Source organism: Protopterus annectens, chromosome 2.part0, assembly GCF_019279795.1.
Source record: "Protopterus annectens isolate FY-2018-M chromosome 2.part0, PAN1.0, whole genome shotgun sequence".
In the NCBI taxonomy this organism is placed as follows: domain Eukaryota; kingdom Metazoa; phylum Chordata; order Ceratodontiformes; family Protopteridae; genus Protopterus; species Protopterus annectens.
Window position 1 is genome coordinate 130,847,208 of NC_056728.1, and position 19,655 is coordinate 130,866,862.

Below are 19,655 nucleotides of genomic sequence, written 5' to 3' on the forward strand. Positions count from 1 at the left end.
TCTTAATTTGTTTGCTTTTTAGTACGACTGCCAAGCATTCTAAAGATTTCAAGATATTGGGGTGTTTTATATTTTTGTTGTTCTTTTCCATGCTTTTTTTCTATACTGCACTAGCATTCTACTCTTTTTGGATAGCCAAATTGCATTTGTTTTTAGTCTCTTCCTTCTAGGAGGTACAAAACTATTTAGGATATTTAGAAACGTGGATTTGAATTCATTTACAGCATTGTTTAAGGGAAGGATTTTTTAGGCAGTTCCAGTTAATAGATGATAGTTTAGTAATGAACATTTCTGGGTCAAACTTGAAATGTTTGCGTGTTGTTTTATAATATGCTGTTTAACTGGGTGTGCGAGATGTCTGGTCATAAATTGGGAGATGATCACAGAGAAATTTTGACATTATACCAGTGGTGGTGTGTATTTACTAGGGTGTGATACTAGGATCCAGTCTAATAGGGAATTTGATGTCTTTTGATAATGTGTGGGTCTATTAATTAGTTGTGTGAAACCATATAAGTTCATGTTAGATGTAGGGGAGTTGGAGTCATACCTCTCAACTGTTCAGATTTTTGCCTCACATTTTTGGTCCATTTTTCATAAAATTGTGTTCTTCTAGCAAATAATTTTCAAATCATTGAAGATTTAAGCTTGAAAATAATGACAGACATTTAAGTTTTTAGACTTCATACCCTTCAACAAATCAATGTTGATGCAAAACCTTTTATTTTATCTACTTTCTAAGTTTGTAAAAGCGATGTTTAAATGTTGTCCCTATTTTTGGGCATTTTTCCCCCCATTATTTATGGCTTTGTTGAGATTTTTTGCTTTAAAAGGTTGAGAGGTATGGTTGGAGTTTGTCCAACCAAATGACATTCACATCACCTAGTAGTATTTTTACTTGTGGAAGTGTTATGGATATCCGATGTAGATCTTCCAGTATAGCTGTTGTCACCAGGAGGGATGTAAAGGGCAGTAATACATATTTGTTTATAATTGTTTATTTTGAAGAAAGCAATAAGGAAGCTCTGCTGAACTGAATTTTGGTATTGGTTTGCTTTAAGAGGAAAAGTGGTAGATGTTGAGGAAATACTAAAGCAATTCCACCGTCTTTCCTTGTACACAGTCATAACTGATGATATAGCCAGGAGGTGTAACTTCAAAGTAATTTATTCTGGTTGAAGCCAAGTTTCAGTTACAGCGAAAACATTAGGCTTATTTTGGGTAATCCAGGTATGCAGTTCAGCAGTTTTGCTTCTTATGTTTCTAAGATTTACTGCAGCAAAAATTAGATAACTATAGCTGAGGGTTGGCTGCTGTTGGGTTAGAGAAGATTTTGGGAGAGCATTATCTTTGTGTTCATTGTGAAAAGTGGGGCCAAGATTAGGGTGTATATCTCCTCCAAGAAGAATTTTTGTATATTGGAGAGATGTTGAGACATATTATTGAGTGATGGTAGGATGAAAGATGGAACAGTAGGAGGAGAAGAACCAGAGGATAAGCTGAAGAGTAGCATAATTAAGTATAGGAATCTGTATTTTATAGATGTCAGGCAGTGGTGAAGTAGTAATGAAGATGGAAACAAGAAGTTGCTCAGCAGTAGGAGAATCAGTGATGGTGGATTTGCAAAGCTGGTAGAGGATAGGTGAGGAAGGACATGTTTTCTATAAAAGAAGAGAGTTAGGTTACCCTGGTATCTTCTCTAGAATGTAAGGAATAGAGGGGTATTAAAGGCTAGTGTATTATGATCTAGTTAAAATAGGAAGAACGAGGGTCTCTGGAAAAAGTAAAAGATATAATGTGGAATAAATAGATACTATTAGGGAGCACTTCATTCTGAATTCCACCCTTAGTCTTGTACCCCATCTTGCCTTTTGGCCATTTAATACCCAGAATTCCTCCCTGTTATTTACCTAATACAGAGAGCATCTCAAAATAAGATATTGCTGATGCCAGTGCTCATTGTATCTGTTTATCTTTGACAAGCTGAGATTGGTTTTTATTTTCCATTCTTCACCCCATCCCTTCGGTATCATTTCTTAAATTCATCAGTTCTGTCTTTGGGAATTTCATTTAAGGTGAAAGCTTGTTTGCAATTGTTGGTCCCTATTTTTGTTTTTGTTTTCTCTTAATGGTGGTATCTGACAGTTTGGAGGAAGGAGTCTGTCAAAAGCTAGGTATTACATGCTTCTTAGCCACAATCGTAGTAATCCTTCGGTAGGCCATATGAGGTATGTCCTCATAAATACTGTTTGAGAGTGAAGGTTAGCAGATGTGTTGTGTGTGCAAGTATTTTTTTTTTTTTTTTTGCTTACACAGAGTTTTTTTTGCTTTCATTCAAAAATAATCTTTCAAATAAAAAAGTAAAAAAATCTTCAAGTTTAACATCTAAATAAACTGGAAAACGTATTCAGAAAAGCAGCTCCCAGTCCATGAGGTACTGGTTAAACCCTCCAGCTCTTAAGGTTAGCTTGTAGATTTACATTGTTTATTTATTTGCTCATTATGTAATGGTGTGTAAAACTGTATATCCATCCATTGAAGATGGAGTTGAGAAGTCGATTATTGGTGTTTTTATCTACAAATTATCATACCTTTAGTTGTTTTCTGATATTTTAGCCCCATATTTTCTGCATTTCTTCTTTGATATCTGTTTCACGAACTATGGAATTGCCATTATATCAGGTCTGTATGGAAGGTTCCTTCTACTGACACACAGTAACATCACTTTTTATGCAAGAATTAACTTCAGCTTAATTTTCTATCTACCAAGTCACAAGTTTTTATAATTCAGTTGTGCGAATGCTTGTGTCTGGTTGCCTATTTGTTTGCTAAAGGTGTTTTGATTTGAAAGAGTGTAAACTCAACTTTTAGCTTTCACCTTTTAAAGTGTTACTGCTAAAGCTATTATCATGCCAATATTTAACAGTTAGCTTATCTAAAGGTAAAAAGTAATTATGTTTGTGGTGTGGTGGGTGGCAGCATTAGCTTAAAGACAGAGAAGAAGGTGTTCACACAGAGCCCTTCCTGGAAAATTGTGTGCGCATGTGCATGCATATATAATCACGGGGAAATGTCAGTTATTGTTGGCAGCGTTGTACTAAAAAGCACTGGATTTAGTCAAAAGTAAGTGGAATCAGTGAAGCCAGTGATTTATAAATATGATCTGCAGCTAGACAGTGTCATTCTTGTTTGGGTATGGCAGATGTTGGCTAGTATCCAAGACAGCAGTGTGCTTTTACTGTGCACTGTTAAGGACAATCACATGCTTGTATATTATTTAATACCAACAATGTGGATTTACAGCCTGTACTGTTATATTAGTTGCGTGCTGCAGTATGCATGAACAGACTGTAGCTGCTGTCTGTAACACAAAAATAGTAGCAATGTATGGGATTACATGCTCATTTCTCGTTGTCTAGAACTTTGCAGAGTATTAATTTCTTCATGGGATGGCATATTATGCTAACTTGCTTTAATTTGTACATAACAAATACCATACTTCTATGTCATGTTTTGTGACTCTGCACCCATAACATCTGGAAAAACTTGGCATTAGTAGTGTGTAGTTTGTCTCTTGTTTCATTTTGTTGACTATATATTTTTAACATTGAGTGCCATTGGGGATGCTGATAAGCCTGGTGACCCTAGTTCAGTCAGTGAGTTGGATGCCAGAGGGCCGGTGGAGTTAGAGGGATCAAGCAGCTTCTTACCAGCTGTAGTTCTTTTAGGAGGGAAAGTGCTGTTTTCTTCCTTCCAGTGTAATAGTGGTCATTTAGCAGGGGGGTTTAGTCTTAACAATAGTGGGGGCATCCCAGATATTATAGCAGGTGGTCCACGTCTGGAATTACATGTGCATGAACCACATTTTTTGCCTTTTTTTTTTGCTGCCTGAAGTTGAGCGTCAACTGCACACATGACCTCTCTTCATCTGCCAGGTCTACTGAACCTGCATTTACACCCCTGGACCATCTCTGACCCATGATCAGAAACAATAAGGAGATGGAGGCATATACAGTAGTAGTATACTGTTGCTGGGCATTATTATTTCTGTAACTCATCACCCCTTGCACATGTTTGCTATTCTTTAGGGATGGAACGTGCAATGGATGTCAGCAGTTTCCAGCCTCTCATTTCTGCAAGGAACTTAACATCAGCAGAACATACCCCGCCCACCCCCAGGCAGCACTACACACTTTTCTCTTTCTGGTCTCCATTTGGGTGAACAACATATCAGCCTTTGCCTCATGCATGTGCACCTCCTACTTCCCCACCTCAGGATAAGAATGTTCATCCTCTGTGCCTGCACCATCAAAGTTGAAACAGATCTTTAATTTTTAATGTTAATGTTAGAAATAAAGTGACACTTATCCCCATGTCATTGGTAAAGCCCAATTTATTTGCAAGCCATATAGTTTGTGGGTCATTCTGGTTCCACTGATGGATGAGAAGTGACTATTTGTCTTGTTCAGTGTTATTTATGTATTTGTTGATTGATTATAATTTGATAACTGAATAGGTGGGCTGATACAGGGACCCTTTTCAGCTATAACCTGGGCTCCAGTGGAGCAGTGTTCAACATCAACAATTATAAAGTGATAGGATTATAATGTACATAGAGTGCAAATGTTAACCAACAGTAACATATTAGCAGTCTGTGAATATGTATTTTATCAGAGACAGTAATAGTAGATGGTTATTTTCAATATAGACATCATAGGTTGGATAGTACCTGCCATAGTGGGTTTGACAGGGAGGAAAAGATACGAGTCACTGTCTTAGTTGTATTATCCTTTGCTTTGAAACAGGTACAGATTGAGTCCTTTTGTAAATGTTCCTTAAGATTAGATTTAAACTCCAGTAAAGTGGTTTGTGATATTACCACTTGGGGAAGGTGTATGTGTGTGGCAGGAGACAAATGAGGCCTTGAGAGTAGAAACCCATTGTCTTAAGTATTATGGAGAGTGTAGGCTGGGTCCCCTTGATAAAAGCATAGTTTATAGAGGAGAGCAGTGGCTAGATGTGAGTATTTTGAAAATGGTTGTGTTGAGCTGTGATATTGCCCTAGTGTAAGGAGCTAGTAAAATTGTAATACTGCCTTACTGTTTAGGGAGCCAGTTAAAGTGCTTAAGTAGATCACGGTGAGGTGTGTAGTGATTGACCAAAAGTATAAATAGGCTAATTTTGTTTACTGCTACTTATGGGTACTTATACTGGAGTGGAGAGCAGATGAAGTTAGCCAACATTCAAGTTTGAGTGTAAACTCATTTTGGGTATTATCTATCTTTAGGGGTAAGCCCACAAGTTAAACTTGAGCAGAGGTTTAGCTTGAGATAGAACGTTGTTTTAGTGGTCTGTGCATGTTGAGAAGGAAAGTGAAGGGTCAAGGAGAATACCAAGATACTTATGTTGGGCAGCAGCTTGTAAGTTGTTTTAAACACCAGTTATTTGTAATAATGGTTGATAGGTAAATACTTGGCTGTCAGTCTGCAGACTATTACAAGCCTAGCTAGATTCGATGAAGAGTAGGTCATCTGTAGGTCCATCTCAGGAAGGGCTTGGCAGATGTAATTTATGAACAGGTAGAATAAAAGGGGGGAAATTGCAGAACCTTGGGAACACCTTTATTAAGAGTTTCTTATTTTTTTAAATTCCACTGTATGTAAGCACTTAATTTATGTCTAAGTGTTTGTTTTGCAATATTTCGGGCAGATGTCTGTTTAATGTATATGATTCTTGATTAGATTGCTGACATTTAATTTATTACGCTGATGAAGTGCAGTTTGTGCTTCTTGTAACTGTGCCTTTTATTTATTTCACATGTAAAACTGGAAATACAATGTTAATGAGATAGATATTCAAGGTCCTGTAATGCAGGTTTGGTTTTGTTTTAATTTTTTTGTTGTGAACTAGGCACAGGTCTTGTAAATGCAGCAAGCACAGTTTTCTCTTAACTCTGCTGAATGGACTCATTTTCATTGTTAATTATATTTTATCTTTGGTGCAGGAGAGTGGTAGCGACCCATTCTTCATACTTGCTTTGAAAAGTAGGTTCCTGTAACTGCTGGAATCACTGACACTGCTTACAAAGTCTATGTCTCCAAACTGCTGTTAGGCATGAAGGATTTTGGTAAAATTTATCCCCTTGACTGAAAACTCATTTACTTGTAGTTTGCTTTGATCAGTTAGCACTTAATATCTTGACGTTTTACTTTTGATTTGGTATTAAGTGAGTGTTAATGACTGCTTTCTGATACTGTATTATTTCAATTCACAGAAGAATTACCCAGTGTGTATAGATGGCATATTCCTTGGTCCAATGAAGATTCTTTTACTGCGGTGAGGTATGTAATATTTGTTTGCCCTTTGATGTGTTTTATCAGCACACCATTCCATAGTAATTGGTTACTGTGCTCCACTAGTTGCTGTTCTCTGGTTCCTTGCTAGGGGTGAAGCTGTCATGCAGACACCACACACACACACACTAGCTATCAAGTAATCAGCGTCTCCCATTTCTTCTTGCAAGAAAATGTTTAGGGAAGTGGGTATTCATTACATTAGATCGTTTTCAATTAAAATAGCTACTTGGTTACTATACAAGCATAAGGGGTATTAGCTGCACATTGTATCACACAGTGGTTGTAATATTTCCCCTTAATCCCCACCAGTACATATGTCTTTACTGCTGTTGAGTAACATTTGTGTAATGGATACCAGAAGTACCAGTAACATTACCCTCTTTGTGCTTCCATTAAGTTTTATACATTATTTTGTCACCTCACCTATACAATGGAGTGGGGCATCCTTACTTTACCTTTGAATTTCTCTTTTTTGTTGTCTGTTGCATGTAAACTAACTGAGAGGAGGTATCCAGTTGCCAGCTTGAAGTGTGACATTCAGTGTGCTAGCCTTGTGTTTGAGACCCCGAGAATCGTATCTGATGCAGTACTTGTTCTTATGTGGGACTAGTGCTGTACTGTAAGTCCCAGATGCTTCAAGCTATAATTGTGGTCCATGTCTTAATTGGCATTATTTCAGAAGTCTTTTTATGGGGCCTAATGCAAAATTCAACAACCTGTGTTAACATTGCATGGTGTTCAGGAACTGAGTATATTCATCTCCAAAGAGATGGTTTAAAAAAAAAAAAAAAAAAAAACCCGGTTTGCCTCAGCATTCTTTGCAGACTCTATACACATCCGTAATAAATGTTGCCATACATGATGGGTTCCTTTAGCTGATGCTCATAATCCATCACTCTCTCTCTGCCTCTGTCAGTCTGTTTAGAGTTTAACAGTTGCTTCAATGTTTTTATTCATTTTCTTTCCTTGAGTAGAGCTGTGTTTAGTTTATTTCCTTCACAACTGACCCTCAGATATCTAGAACATGCTTACTGTGTATAAAAGGAAATGCTGTTCATATGACATCTAAAACATTTCGAAATGAATGTTTTTCCATAACTTAGCGAAAATTCCTCTTTCAGAATTTTATGATTGATCCTTCCTCTGTTACCTTTGCTGTAACGGAAGATGTCCCAGTTTGCCCAAAGACTGTGTCCACTTTAATGACGCAAAAAGGAGAATGTTGGAAGTGCGATCATTCTTGTCTTTGTGAGTCAGTCTGGTGCATCTTTACCTAAAAGCGTACATTGGCCATCAGTTGTCCATCATTGTTCTGTTTGTACTGCCCTACTACCATTCTTTCAAGGAGTGGCACTCTGACATCATTGTGGGTTTTTCATTATTGCTGCTAGTGCTATGCTGATAGTTTCACAGGGTGTATTTGACCTTCCCTTGTCAGGTAATGCAGCTTAAGGCCTAGATGTCAAAAATATATTTGCTATTTTGGGACAGAGTCACAGGTACAAGAATGCTACATTTTGAAATTCTTTAAGAAAGCACCACTGATCCATCACAGTCCCCTATCTTCTTTGTGTGCTATATTTGGTTGGTATGTGGTCATTTGCAGCCATCAGTTGCTGAGTGCCTAGTGTGTATCAGGTGTATAGTAACTTTTTCACAAAATGACACCTGTGTACACTTCTGTTGCTAATGGAAGGCATGGGATTTCCTCTCAGGCTGTAAATGGTTAAACAAAAGGATCTGAAGCCCATTGTTTCTTGAGATGGACAACTGTAATTAGTCTGTTCGCTGTCCTGCCCTCTGTGACACTTCTTTTGAAGAAGCACTTTTTGTGTATGAGGGCCTGTTTGGACTTGTAATTCTTTCACTGCCCTTCATGACCTTTCTCTTCATGAAGTACATAGACTTATGAAGTATAATTTGGATATCTGCTCACTTTACTGAACCCCCCCCACCCCAAACACACCAACATTGATTCTTCTTTGGCGGAGGGCTTAGGCGTATGAGGTACAGCTTGACCTATGCTCTGTCACTTAGTCCATCCTCTTAGAAATGCCTTTAAGTGCAGCTTACAAAGAAGCCAGTTGAGCCATGGTTCAATACCCACTCCTCATATAGCCAGTCATTAAGGCTGTTATTCAGGCATCCTGGAGGCAAACTGATTGTGGTCTTTTAAATACATTTGAATTGCCTTCCAGTAATTTAGAGGAAAAGTATCTCCTGTAGGAAAGCTGAAACTTGAACTGCTTTTTGCTGAACAGATGTAAGAGTTTCCTAACCAGAATTTTCTGTTTTCTGGTAGATTTTCTCTCATGTTCTCCAAATGTCTTATTTACTGGCATCCAAACCAAGTAATTACTATCCAGTGACTGAATTTTACCCAGACTGATAGTTTTAGTGGCCCTATCTTCATAGCTTGTTTTCACAAGTGGAGAACTTCACTCAGCCTGTTGAGCAGTGTGTAGTCAACACGGAAGTCCCCAACTTCCCCCTGTTTCATTGTAGCAGGATAACGTGGGAGGGTAACATTGGACTTCTCCACCACCATGACACCAGAGGTTATTATATGCATTCCTATTATTCTCATTGCCTCCACATCTTACCAAAATGTCCTGAGAAGAAAGACTCCCAAAGAACCCTCAATTCTTTGTCATCCTCAGTGGTGACTGAAGTAGTATGGTTTCAGACACTCGGGCCCCTGGTTATTAAGAAAAATCCAAGCAGTCCTAGCAAAGGATGTCTGCTATAGTTGGTGCAATATCTGAATCCACCTCATGGATTGACTCCAAATGTATAACCCTCTAATCTCACTAGATTTGCTGAATGGATTGTTACAGGTTATGAAGTCTATTAGAAAGCCCTCCACTTGACATAGTGTAGCCTCCAAATAGAGGCAGTTCACAATCTGGGTGGTATGTTAACTGGTACTACCTCCCTAGGCTAGCTTATAGTGATCCTAACCTATCTTGAGTACCTTTATATTTTGGGTAACCCTTTACTCCATAGTTAAGATGCATGTGACAGCTGTTTCTGCACACCATGGTCTTGAGAGAATGATTTAGCTGGATCCACTATGAGGAACCAAATCTTGCTTAATCAGCAAACAATTATTCAAACCCAAAACATCTAAAACCTTAGAAAGTTACTAAAAAAAAACAGCAACACTCCCAATGCTGCAAAGCACAAACAGATTTTTGCAGTGGGCATGCCCCTTGCACCACCTGATATGGGACAAGCCCCCTCTCTCCAAATACGTAGTATGACAATATTAAGTCTGAGATTGTACATACTTTGTCGAATAAGAGGGAGGAAAGTGAGGAGAATGCAACACTCGCTCTCTCACTGCTCTTGGACTCTTGCCACCATGACAGGATGCTGGTGATCTTTTAGATTTGATGTTCTGAGAGTCCATCAGCTATCAGATGAGAAAACAGTATGATTCTTGATTTAACCAAGTGCCATCTGGTTAAGCAGTTTAATCCTTTGAATGAGTACTGCATCTGTTTCCTCCTTTGAAGAAGTCATCTTCTTAAGCTCTAATCTTTATGATCCACAAGCCTGTCTGTTCTCATTTTGAGTTTACTAGTTTGGTGGCATTGAAGTTATTCTTTTGGAATAATCTTTTACTGGCCAGCACCTTTACATGTAGGCTCTCTGAGTGCCTGACTGTTATGTGTTGTGTAAGTAACCATTTTTATGGTCCCTTAGAAACAGTCAGTTCGTTTCTAAGGTGGTTCTGAGTATTCTTGAATTAATCTAGTCATGTCCTGGTTTTCTTTGCAAGGGCTGAAACCAAGGGAGAAAGACACCTGGATGTTCACTTGAACCTCATTTATTACCTGAAATGTATGCATGAGTAACCAAAAAGTCCAAAACAATGTAGACAAAAAGACTAAAAATGAACAAGTGTTGCCGCCAACATTACTTCACAGGAAAATTTTACTTCACAAATCATCAAATGCTTTCGTTCAAACTTAATCACAGAGCTTTGTCAGAGTGAATCAGCACAGGTCAACACAAATTTAAATATAACTAAAAAAGTCACATGTTCCACAGTTAATTAAACAATTAAATATCAAACGCTTTTAAAATGAACTTCAAAAAGTTTGTCATGTCAACAGTACTTTTTAACACTGCCTCAGTCATATCTCTAACAAACATATATTGCATTTTTATCATATACACTAACTGCGTAAGTAACTATTTACAGAAATACTCAGACTTACAAAAAACCTTGGACATTCTATAATCTTGCCCTTTTTTGTTTAATAAAGTATCTACAGATATTTTGTCATTTATACCAGGGGTTTTGTAGCCTCTACAAGAGTAGAAAAGTAGGCACTTGTTCATCTCCTTTACTGCACGGGTACAAGGGCTTGCATTTGCCAAGCAGAGACTTACCCAAGTGGATTGCATTCTCCATTATCTTGTGTCACAGGTAATTAACCACCCATTGATGAATGTTGCAGTCAGAGAGTACTCCACTGGAGGAGTGCCTCCCCCCATCGCCTGCTTCATGAAAAACTCTATTTGCAGGCCTTTGTATCCCAGCAAAGTAGCTCTTTGTCCACACCTTGTCCAAGCAGTAGTATCTTGATTCCCAACTTCTGTAGTCAGGTGTCTATTGGTACAACTATACTTAGTTTTACTTTCTGAACTTTAGCCATTGTACTGCCCATTCTTACATCTTTGAAGTGATAATTCTTGACCCACCAAGGCAGATCATCTGTTAATTCTAGCTGCTGTAGTGTTATATTAGCATTTCTTATCACAGGATCCTCCTTGATGAGTTAGAAAGTTTTCTATTTCTCTCTCTGCCTTTCTTCACCCAGACTTTTGGAGTTCCATATAAGTTAAACAAGTGTATACAAGAATATGGCTCGGAAACAGTGTAAGTGCAAATATTTATAATTTCTTATCTTGTAAGAGAGTGCTTAATGGCTAAGAGAAGGTTGGTTGGTATACGGCACTGACACATTATAATAGGTGTGTATGCATCACTGAACATGATACTTTCATTGATTTTTGCTTTATCCTGATTTAGGGAAAGTGTGAACCACATAGACTACTCATCAGGAGTGGTCCTTTCACAGATGATATAATGCCATAAACAACATACCTTTTATTATGATATATTCTCATAGTTAGAAAAGCGAGGCAAATAACCCATGTGAGCCAGAGATCTGCCTGTGTTGTCAGTGACTTCAGTTTGACTAGCACACCAGATACTGAAGGGTTGACATTCAGGGAGGGATTAAGGCCCTGGGGGCAGATTCTCCTTCCTTGTGGGAATCGTGCAAGATTAACTTGCCTCAGTTAATCCCAGGTAGAATTCTTCACTGATGGTGAAAAGCTGTTCTGAGTTGGGGAGTGTGCTTAGAGTAGCATCTGTGCAGAAATTTCCTTCAGTTGTTTTAAGTTCTAAGTAACAAGTTGCACATCTGATTTTCACCCTACCTCCACCAGTATTCATGCAGATTTCATTTCCTGTTTAAATGGAGCTCTCCCATTACTGGTAGAGTAAAGAATATATGGGAAACCTGGGTTTGGGAGTAGACAGTATGTTGTCAGAATGAGGAAGGCTAGGACAACAAACCAAAAGATGGCATTTACAGTCTTGATAATGGATCTACTTCTGGAGTCTTGGTTAAAAAATTGGGCAATATGTTTTTTTTTTTATTTTTATTTTCTAAAGTGCAGCATTTCTAATATCTGATTTCAGTGTCCCATCCAGTGTTGAAATTTCAGCGAAATTGCACGTTGCACGCCCAGTGAATGACAGCTCTGTGTCTGTGCTGCATCTTTATACAAGTCGAGATTGTCAATATCAGGTATGAAATACATGACTTTAAAATTTAAAAAAATATGAGTATAATGTATATATGTGTGTATGCACACAAACACACACACACGCACGTATAAGCATACGCATAATACGTATATGCGTAGTACATTCAGATAATTTAGATATTATCCACTTCCTAGCTCTTGTGTTAGCTAATACATAAAAATAGCTTAGTGAACATACTTGTGTATCTGCATGGAATGTAAACAGTGTCACTGTACTGGTTCTTTGCTGATCACTTTGCTATCACCCCAACAGCCATTTTAAGCCTAGCCAAGCTTGCCCAATATTTACCAAAATATTGCTTACACTTCAGAATGTCAGCGAATTTTATAGCTATGCTGTAGGCTTGTGCACATCGTGTTCACAGGCTGCCTTTGTTCATTAGGGACATTGGTTCCAGATCAAGGATACCACGTAATAATGGCCAGCTTCATTTACATTAATATGCTTTGCATTTAAAACATGAGCTAGGGATTGATCTGTACTATTACTTGGGAAGGAAGCTGGCAAAGCAGTTTGAGGGTTAAATGATACTTTTATGAATGCAGAATGTGTTGCAGAAGTCTTTATTCAGCAGATGTCGAAGCACAGGTAAGAAGTACTGATTGCTTAAAGATCATGAAGAAAACTTTAGATGTGATGTTGTCAATCTCATCTTTATTCTCACTGATGGGTCAGATCCGAGCCGTCAGATCCATTTCAGCCATTACATAAGCTCGAGATCCTCAGCTAAGCTTGTGGGCATTTGTCCCTACCCACAATGCAACTCTCCTACTACCTCAGATCTCATTTGCCATGCAGCGAAGAGGTTCCAAAAGCTTGCTCTGGGCTAAGTGCTTTTAATTTTTATTCATCTTTCCCTTTTTTTTTTCAGTGTTTCTAGCTGATAGTTTTCCTTTTCTGTAATTAAAATATATTTTAATTAATTAAAATTTATAGCATGAATGTTCCCTACCCCTGCTATCACCTGTTTTAGTTAGAGGGTTTAGAACTAGTCCGCTTAGAGGACGATTTAAATAAAAAAAAAAAAAAGTATATTTCTATCCGTCTGCCACTGGAGTGTTTGAGTTGTGTGCATGATTTAATTATTGTGTTTTCTGTTGTTGTAATTTTTTTTCTTGTTGCTGTTCTTCCCTCACTATGTCTCAAAAACAGGAAGAAAAACCTCTAGGATTCGAAAAATGCGAGAAATGTGGAAAGAAGATACCCCCTAGTGATTCCCACACTTAGTGTGTATTGCGTGGGGCCTCTTCACCTTCAGGAAACGTGCCATTTGTCATAGCTTTAATCAACGAGCACTTATGGAGTGCAAAAACAAATTGATATTGAAGAGTCCTCTAAAAGTTGTCAAAAATCCTAGAAATGGTCATCTTTGGATCCGAAATCCACTTTGGAACTGAGTCAAAAAACTCCTAGACTGTCTGCTCCATCAGAACCATCGTTGCAGACAGCATCTGCTGGATACAAGACTGTCAAACGGCCACCTGAACCCTCAACTCTAACGTCTTCACTGCCGAAAGAAATTCTACATCAGAGCCATTCACCATCTCTGGAACCAGTAATGTCATAGCTCTCTTCTCCTATACTGTCAATGTCTAGATCTCCAACATTGTCTACTCAGTCTGTCAGGAGCCATTCTGATGAAGATGTGGACAGGGTTATGCAGAGATTGCTAAAGACCCCAGCCCTAGCGAAACTTTTACTGGACCTGAGCCCAAAGGAATCGGACCAGACACATCCCTCTCCTACAGTACTTTTTCTTCCTCCAATCCATCCTGTGGTTTTGGAGCCAGAAGGTTCTGATCTCCACATTGTGTCTATATCGGCCACAGAACCCTCCCTTTCCTCTGAACCGGTTACTGCCCAGAGTGTTTTCATGCAGTCGGAGCAGGACATCTCTAGGAGCTGACACTCCCTGGTCAGATCCTCTGAGTCGGCTCAGATCTCTCTGGATCTGACCCTGTCTCTGGGGGCTTTGGCATGGGTGAGTTCGGCTCCTGACTCGGAGCTTCTCTTCTCGGCGCCGCAGATGCCTTCAACTCCAACAACTTCCTTGCCAGATCAGGGGGATTCCTCGGGAGCAGGGACAGTTGGCTTTCGAAGTTATGAGGATGGTTTTGACTCCATCCCAGTCAAAGACAGAACCTTTTTCCTCCCAGTTCTACTCATTTGTTTTTATCCTGTCACATAACCCTGCCACAGGAACACAGAGAGGCCTCAGGATGTCCAGCAAGGGACCCCCCCCTTCTGAACCTTCCCCTGAGTGTCCCACTGAGGAGGTCCCCAGGAAGACAACCTGCAAGAGGAAGCATCTTGACTCACCTGAAGAGTCTATCACTTCAGATACCGACCTTGATAGTGCAGAAAGGTTCCCATGGTCACCCCCTGAAAATGTATTCTTTGGAGACATCTGTGAAATTTTAAAACAGAGGGGTGATTGGCAGTCCACACCCCTTCTGCTGAGGAATCGGTCTACCTGAATGCTTTCAGGTCTCGCCCTTCTACCTCTTAGGTGTCCCCACCTTCTGACAAGCTTATGGACTTAATGTCTTGGAAAGCCTGGGAGACCCCATATTCCATAAAGTCCACTCCGAGAAGGCCAGACAAATACATTACTGCTCCAAAGGATAAGGCTTTTCTAATACTGTTGCAGTTGATGCCATGGTCGTGGTGGCGGCCACAAAAAAGGAGCTATCAGAGACCACCTCCTCTATCCATCCTCCTAATAAGGATTCTAGGACTATGGATAGATATGGGAAGCATGTGTTTTCATCAGTGACCTTTTCCTTTCGGTCTCTGAACTACCTTACCCATTTTACCAGGCTGTAGAGGGACCGAGTACAATTAAAGTTCATGAAATTAGTATTGTTTCACTGTTTGATGTCAGTTAAAAGTGCTCTTCACAGCACCTGCAATGTGCCCAGTAGTGACTCCTTCTGCAATTCGTGCAGAGTTACCTGTATTGGTAGCATATCTAAATATGATTTTAGACTCTGTTTTTATAAGACCCGTTGGTCTTGCTACTATTGGAACTATCTGGGTAACTATTACATTGCTCTCATTTCTGCTTGCAAATCCTGATATTTTATGACTTTGTGTCTGTCTGTACGTAAGACAGTATAGTCACTGGGTGTGGTGATTTCAATGATCAATGCTACTTTTGTCTTCTTTTCATGGACTACTATATCTAGTTTTCTAGCATCTGTCTTTTGAACTGTTGGTAGTAGATGATCCCATGTGATGTAGATTTCATCATTTTCTATGATGCTTTGTGGTTCATGTTTCCAGTGTTTTTCAGCCACTTCGATACCATAATGTTTGTACAATCCCTAGTGCAGCAGTCCGCCACATTATTATGCCTTTCAGTATACATTCCTTCTGCCATTAGTATGTCGCAACCAGCAATGAGGTGTGCAACTGTTTCCAATTTTGTTTTGCAAAACCTACATTTGTCTGTTTCTCCCACATGTTAAATGGACTTCGTAAACCAAAGTGTACGTAGCCCACTATCTTGTGCTGCCAATATTAGCCTTTCATCTCTTGGTTCTTCCAGACGTTTTCTATACTTGCAACTATATTTATGCATTTTCCACATTTATTGCCTTCTGGTCCTTCACTCTATATTCTTTATTTTGTTTTTTGGCACTTTCAGTTGCTGCCTGGTTTTTATCTACTTCTGGTTTGATTTCCATTACCGATTGACGCCGATATGCTTCTGTTAAATTAAGCAGAGAAGTCATCTTAGATTTATTCTCCTCATGTTTCAAAGCTTTCACTATGTTTGGATATTGTGAGGTCTGCAGATATGTATGGAGTCCCACAGTTGCAGATCTATACATGTAATCAGTTTCAAGGAGGCCCATTCCTCCTTCAGAACGGGGAACATATAATCTTGGTATGCACTGTCAATCACTCCAAAACTTAGGAAATGAAGAGCAAATTGGTTTATAGCTTGGATTTTGTTCCTAGATGTCAGTGCTGTTTTCAAGATTGATTTAAGTCTTCTGAAATATTCCTTACTAAGTTTTATTGGCATTTGTTCATGTTTTATTGCCGATCCTTCACCAATTCCCAAGTATTTATACACTCCCTCTTGCTTAAGTTCTTTTATATCGCAGTCTTGTCCCAAACTGTTTTCCTTCTTTAAAGGTTGCTTTTGCACATTTATCAAGACCAAATGACATTCTTAGATCATCTGAAAAAGTTTTGACAACTTGCAGTTGTACTTTCAGTTCCTTATCTGATGAGCTATACAGTTTTATGTCATCAACAAAGAGAAGATGAGAAGGCTTTACACTTATACACTTAGTTGTTTTCTAGGAGCCAAGTTATAGTCATGGTCTAAACTGTTAAGTAGACAGCTTAATGAGTTAAGGGAGAAACAGAATAATAATTTGTGTTTTATCATGGCTTAATTGCAAAGTGGTCTGCCACTGTTTCATGGTCACTGTAATGTAGTTGATCAGTGTAGGATGTATCTTGCACATTTTTAAGCACTCTTTTATCCATGAATATGGGATATTATCAAATGCTTTTTTGTAGTCAATCCATGTCATACTTAGATTCTTCTCCTTTTTACAGTTCTCCACTATGACTTTAACAACAAATGATTCTTTGTTCCATATGACTTTCTTTTATTACCCTTCTGTTCTACTGCTGTAATTGAGTTTTCTTCTAAATAACTATAAACTCTTTTGGCATCAATTCCCATGTGTAGTTTATACGTTGTCAGAAGGCAAATTTTTGGCCTATAATTTTTAGGTTAGCTTGCAGGTTCACGCTTAAGTAGGAGCATTGTTTTTCCTGTTGTTAGCCAGGTTGGTGTCTGTTTGGGGTGCGCATATAAATATTTCTTACTTATGGCTAAATCTTCATGCAAAGATGTTAATACTTTAGCCAAAGTTAGGTACTGCATCTGGGCCTGGGCTTTTCCAATTAGAGGCTTTTCTTAACTTTATTTCAGTCTCTTTGGCTCTTAATTCATCCCATTTCATATCCTATACCTTTAAACTTCTTATTCTTTCTTTAACTTCTTCTATCCATTTAGCATCTTTATGCTCCACAGGATCTTCATAGATATTTCTCCAAAATGTATCTATTTCTTCTTTTCTGGCAGTCTTTCAATTCCTTTTACCTTGTTTTTCAGTTCTCTTTAAAACTTTATTGGGGCATAAATAAATGTATTACTTTGTACTTTTCTTTTATGTTTATCTTCAAAGTTTTTCCACCTGTGCTGAAAATTTTAGTTTGTTATTTGAGATAGTGCATGATAGAGCCTGGTCTTTTCTAATACTGCACGATGCTTTTATCACATGCATCTTTCTTAGTATTTTTGTTGATCTTTTCCCTCTTCTATAGTCTTCTAACAGTGACACTTCTTGTCTTAACTGCTTTATAATTTTCACCATTTGTTATTTCTATGATGGTATTCGATTTCTCCCCTTCCTTTCCCTCACTACCCTGTGTTCTTGTGGTAGAACGTTTATCAGTTATTAATTTAGCTGCACAGTAATATATCCTGCTTACGTCTGTTAGTGCACGGATCTCCAAATAGTCCTAATTACTGTGTTCAATTGTTTTATCAGACTTCTGACTTTTTGGCTTTTATTAACCTTCTGGAGTCTATTTCTTTCATTGATCTTGATATATCTGTCTATGTCTATTAAATCAACCAACTCTTCTCTTGGCTCATTTTCTCCCAAACTTAGGGAACATCCCTTGTTTTTAATTTCCTGCGGGCATTGTATAGAAGATTCTTTAGCATCTTCCTGTGGCACATTCTCTTCAATTTCATCCTGTGCCATCTGTTGTCCTGTCATATGGGAACTCACTGGTCTATCACTCCTCAACATTGACTGCATCAGAGTTTCCACAGTTTCCTGTTCCTTCCCTTGCTGTCTAGCTTCATGTGGAACACTTATACTGGTTTCCTGTGAAAGGCTTCAGATTATCTTCATATGGCGCTTGACCAATTGCTTCGTGTTCCACTGGTTTCCCCTTAATTTGGCTATCCATTGCTCTATCCTGTTGTGGTGATTTCTGAATTAGATTTTCTACACTGAATCTTTCACTTTGCAGGTACTCCTTAACCTCAATTTCTATTTCTTTAACTTCTCCATTACTGATCTCCTTTTCTACTTTTCCTCTTTGTTTTCTTATTTTTTATATTGTAAAGCTTTCCATGTCCGGATTCCTTTGTATTTCTCTTCAAATATCTTTGGTGCTGCTTTGTTTATATTGGTTAGTTTTGCTTTTTCCTTTGCATAAATATTACACCATATTAGATCTCTTTTTCCATATTTCTTCAGACGTTTCCTGATCTTTCCTGCTTCTTCTTACTTTGGGGACTCACTCCAGCATGCTGTGATGCAACTTGTGTTACCTTCTACACCAAATCCTTCAGTTCACAGGCACTCATAGCTTCAACTTTTGTTTTTTTTAACTTCTGCTTTAGTAATATTCTTTTCTGTGTTCCATCTTTGTGATGTTATTTTTTTATTGTGAATTTTTCCATATCCGGATGCCTTTGCCTGTATTTCTGTTTGAATATCATTGGGGCTGCCTTCTTTATATTGATTGATGTGGCTTTCTCCTTTGCATAAATTTTGCACCATATCAAATCTCTCTTTCTTTCCCATGTACAGATTTCTTTTTTACACTTTTCAAATATCTCTTGGTTTTGTTTATATTTTTGCACTTCCTCAGATTCTTCTTTTTCCAAACAGCTTAAAGTTGTATTAAAGAACACACATTTTCATTTGAAGCTTCTGACAGTTTTTCTTTTGGAAGTATTTTTCTTTCCTCTAATTTCTGTCTTAATCATTTTGTATATCTTGTGTCTGGAAATTCTGGGCTTTTTGCATAATAGTAACCGTACATAATTTCTTTCTTATCCTCATCTTTATGGCTCTTCTTTGGCCTATCAGTTTTTGTGATTTTTGTGGACTGCTACTTTCTTCTACAACAGGGGGACCCCCCCCCCCCCGGGCCTGGCTCCATTGTAGGAATGTTTCTGTATTTTGAGGATTCTACGGTGACATTTTTTCCAGTCCTGGCACCAGTGCCCCTACGAGGATTGGACACTTTTTTTTATCCTGGGTCTTATGCACCCAGCTATCTCTCTTAATTTTTGACCTACTTCTGTCCATGATATATGCTATATAAATACAGTCTATATATCAGTGTTGCCTTTGTGAGATTTTGTACAAAACAGGGACCACCTTGTGAAGGTACTCACCAAGACCCGAGGATGAATTCAGTTTCCCTCCAAGGAGCTGTAGCTGATGCAGTACCAGATAAAGTTTTAATGCTCAGCTTGCCACCCTCAATTTGGATGTAACCTCTTCCATGAGGCTCATATCGTATGCAGGAGATGGAACAAGTAGACCTGCAGGTTCGGGTATTGCTCTTTGGAGACAGGCCTGGATGCACCTTTGCAACTTCTCGGTGCC

The 19,655-nt window shown here is 38.5% G+C and overlaps 1 protein-coding gene across 1 annotated transcript in view; it reads left to right on the forward strand.

The window, feature by feature from the left end:
* Positions 1-19,655, forward strand: part of PGAP1 (post-GPI attachment to proteins inositol deacylase 1) — a 2,682,422-nt gene that overhangs the window by 1,144,050 nt on the left and 1,518,717 nt on the right. Inside the window, exons 15-16 of the mRNA XM_044060619.1 lie at positions 6,275-6,341; positions 12,079-12,187. Coding sequence (XP_043916554.1) covers positions 6,275-6,341; positions 12,079-12,187 — 176 coding nt within the window. The remainder of the gene's footprint in view (positions 1-6,274; positions 6,342-12,078; positions 12,188-19,655) is intronic.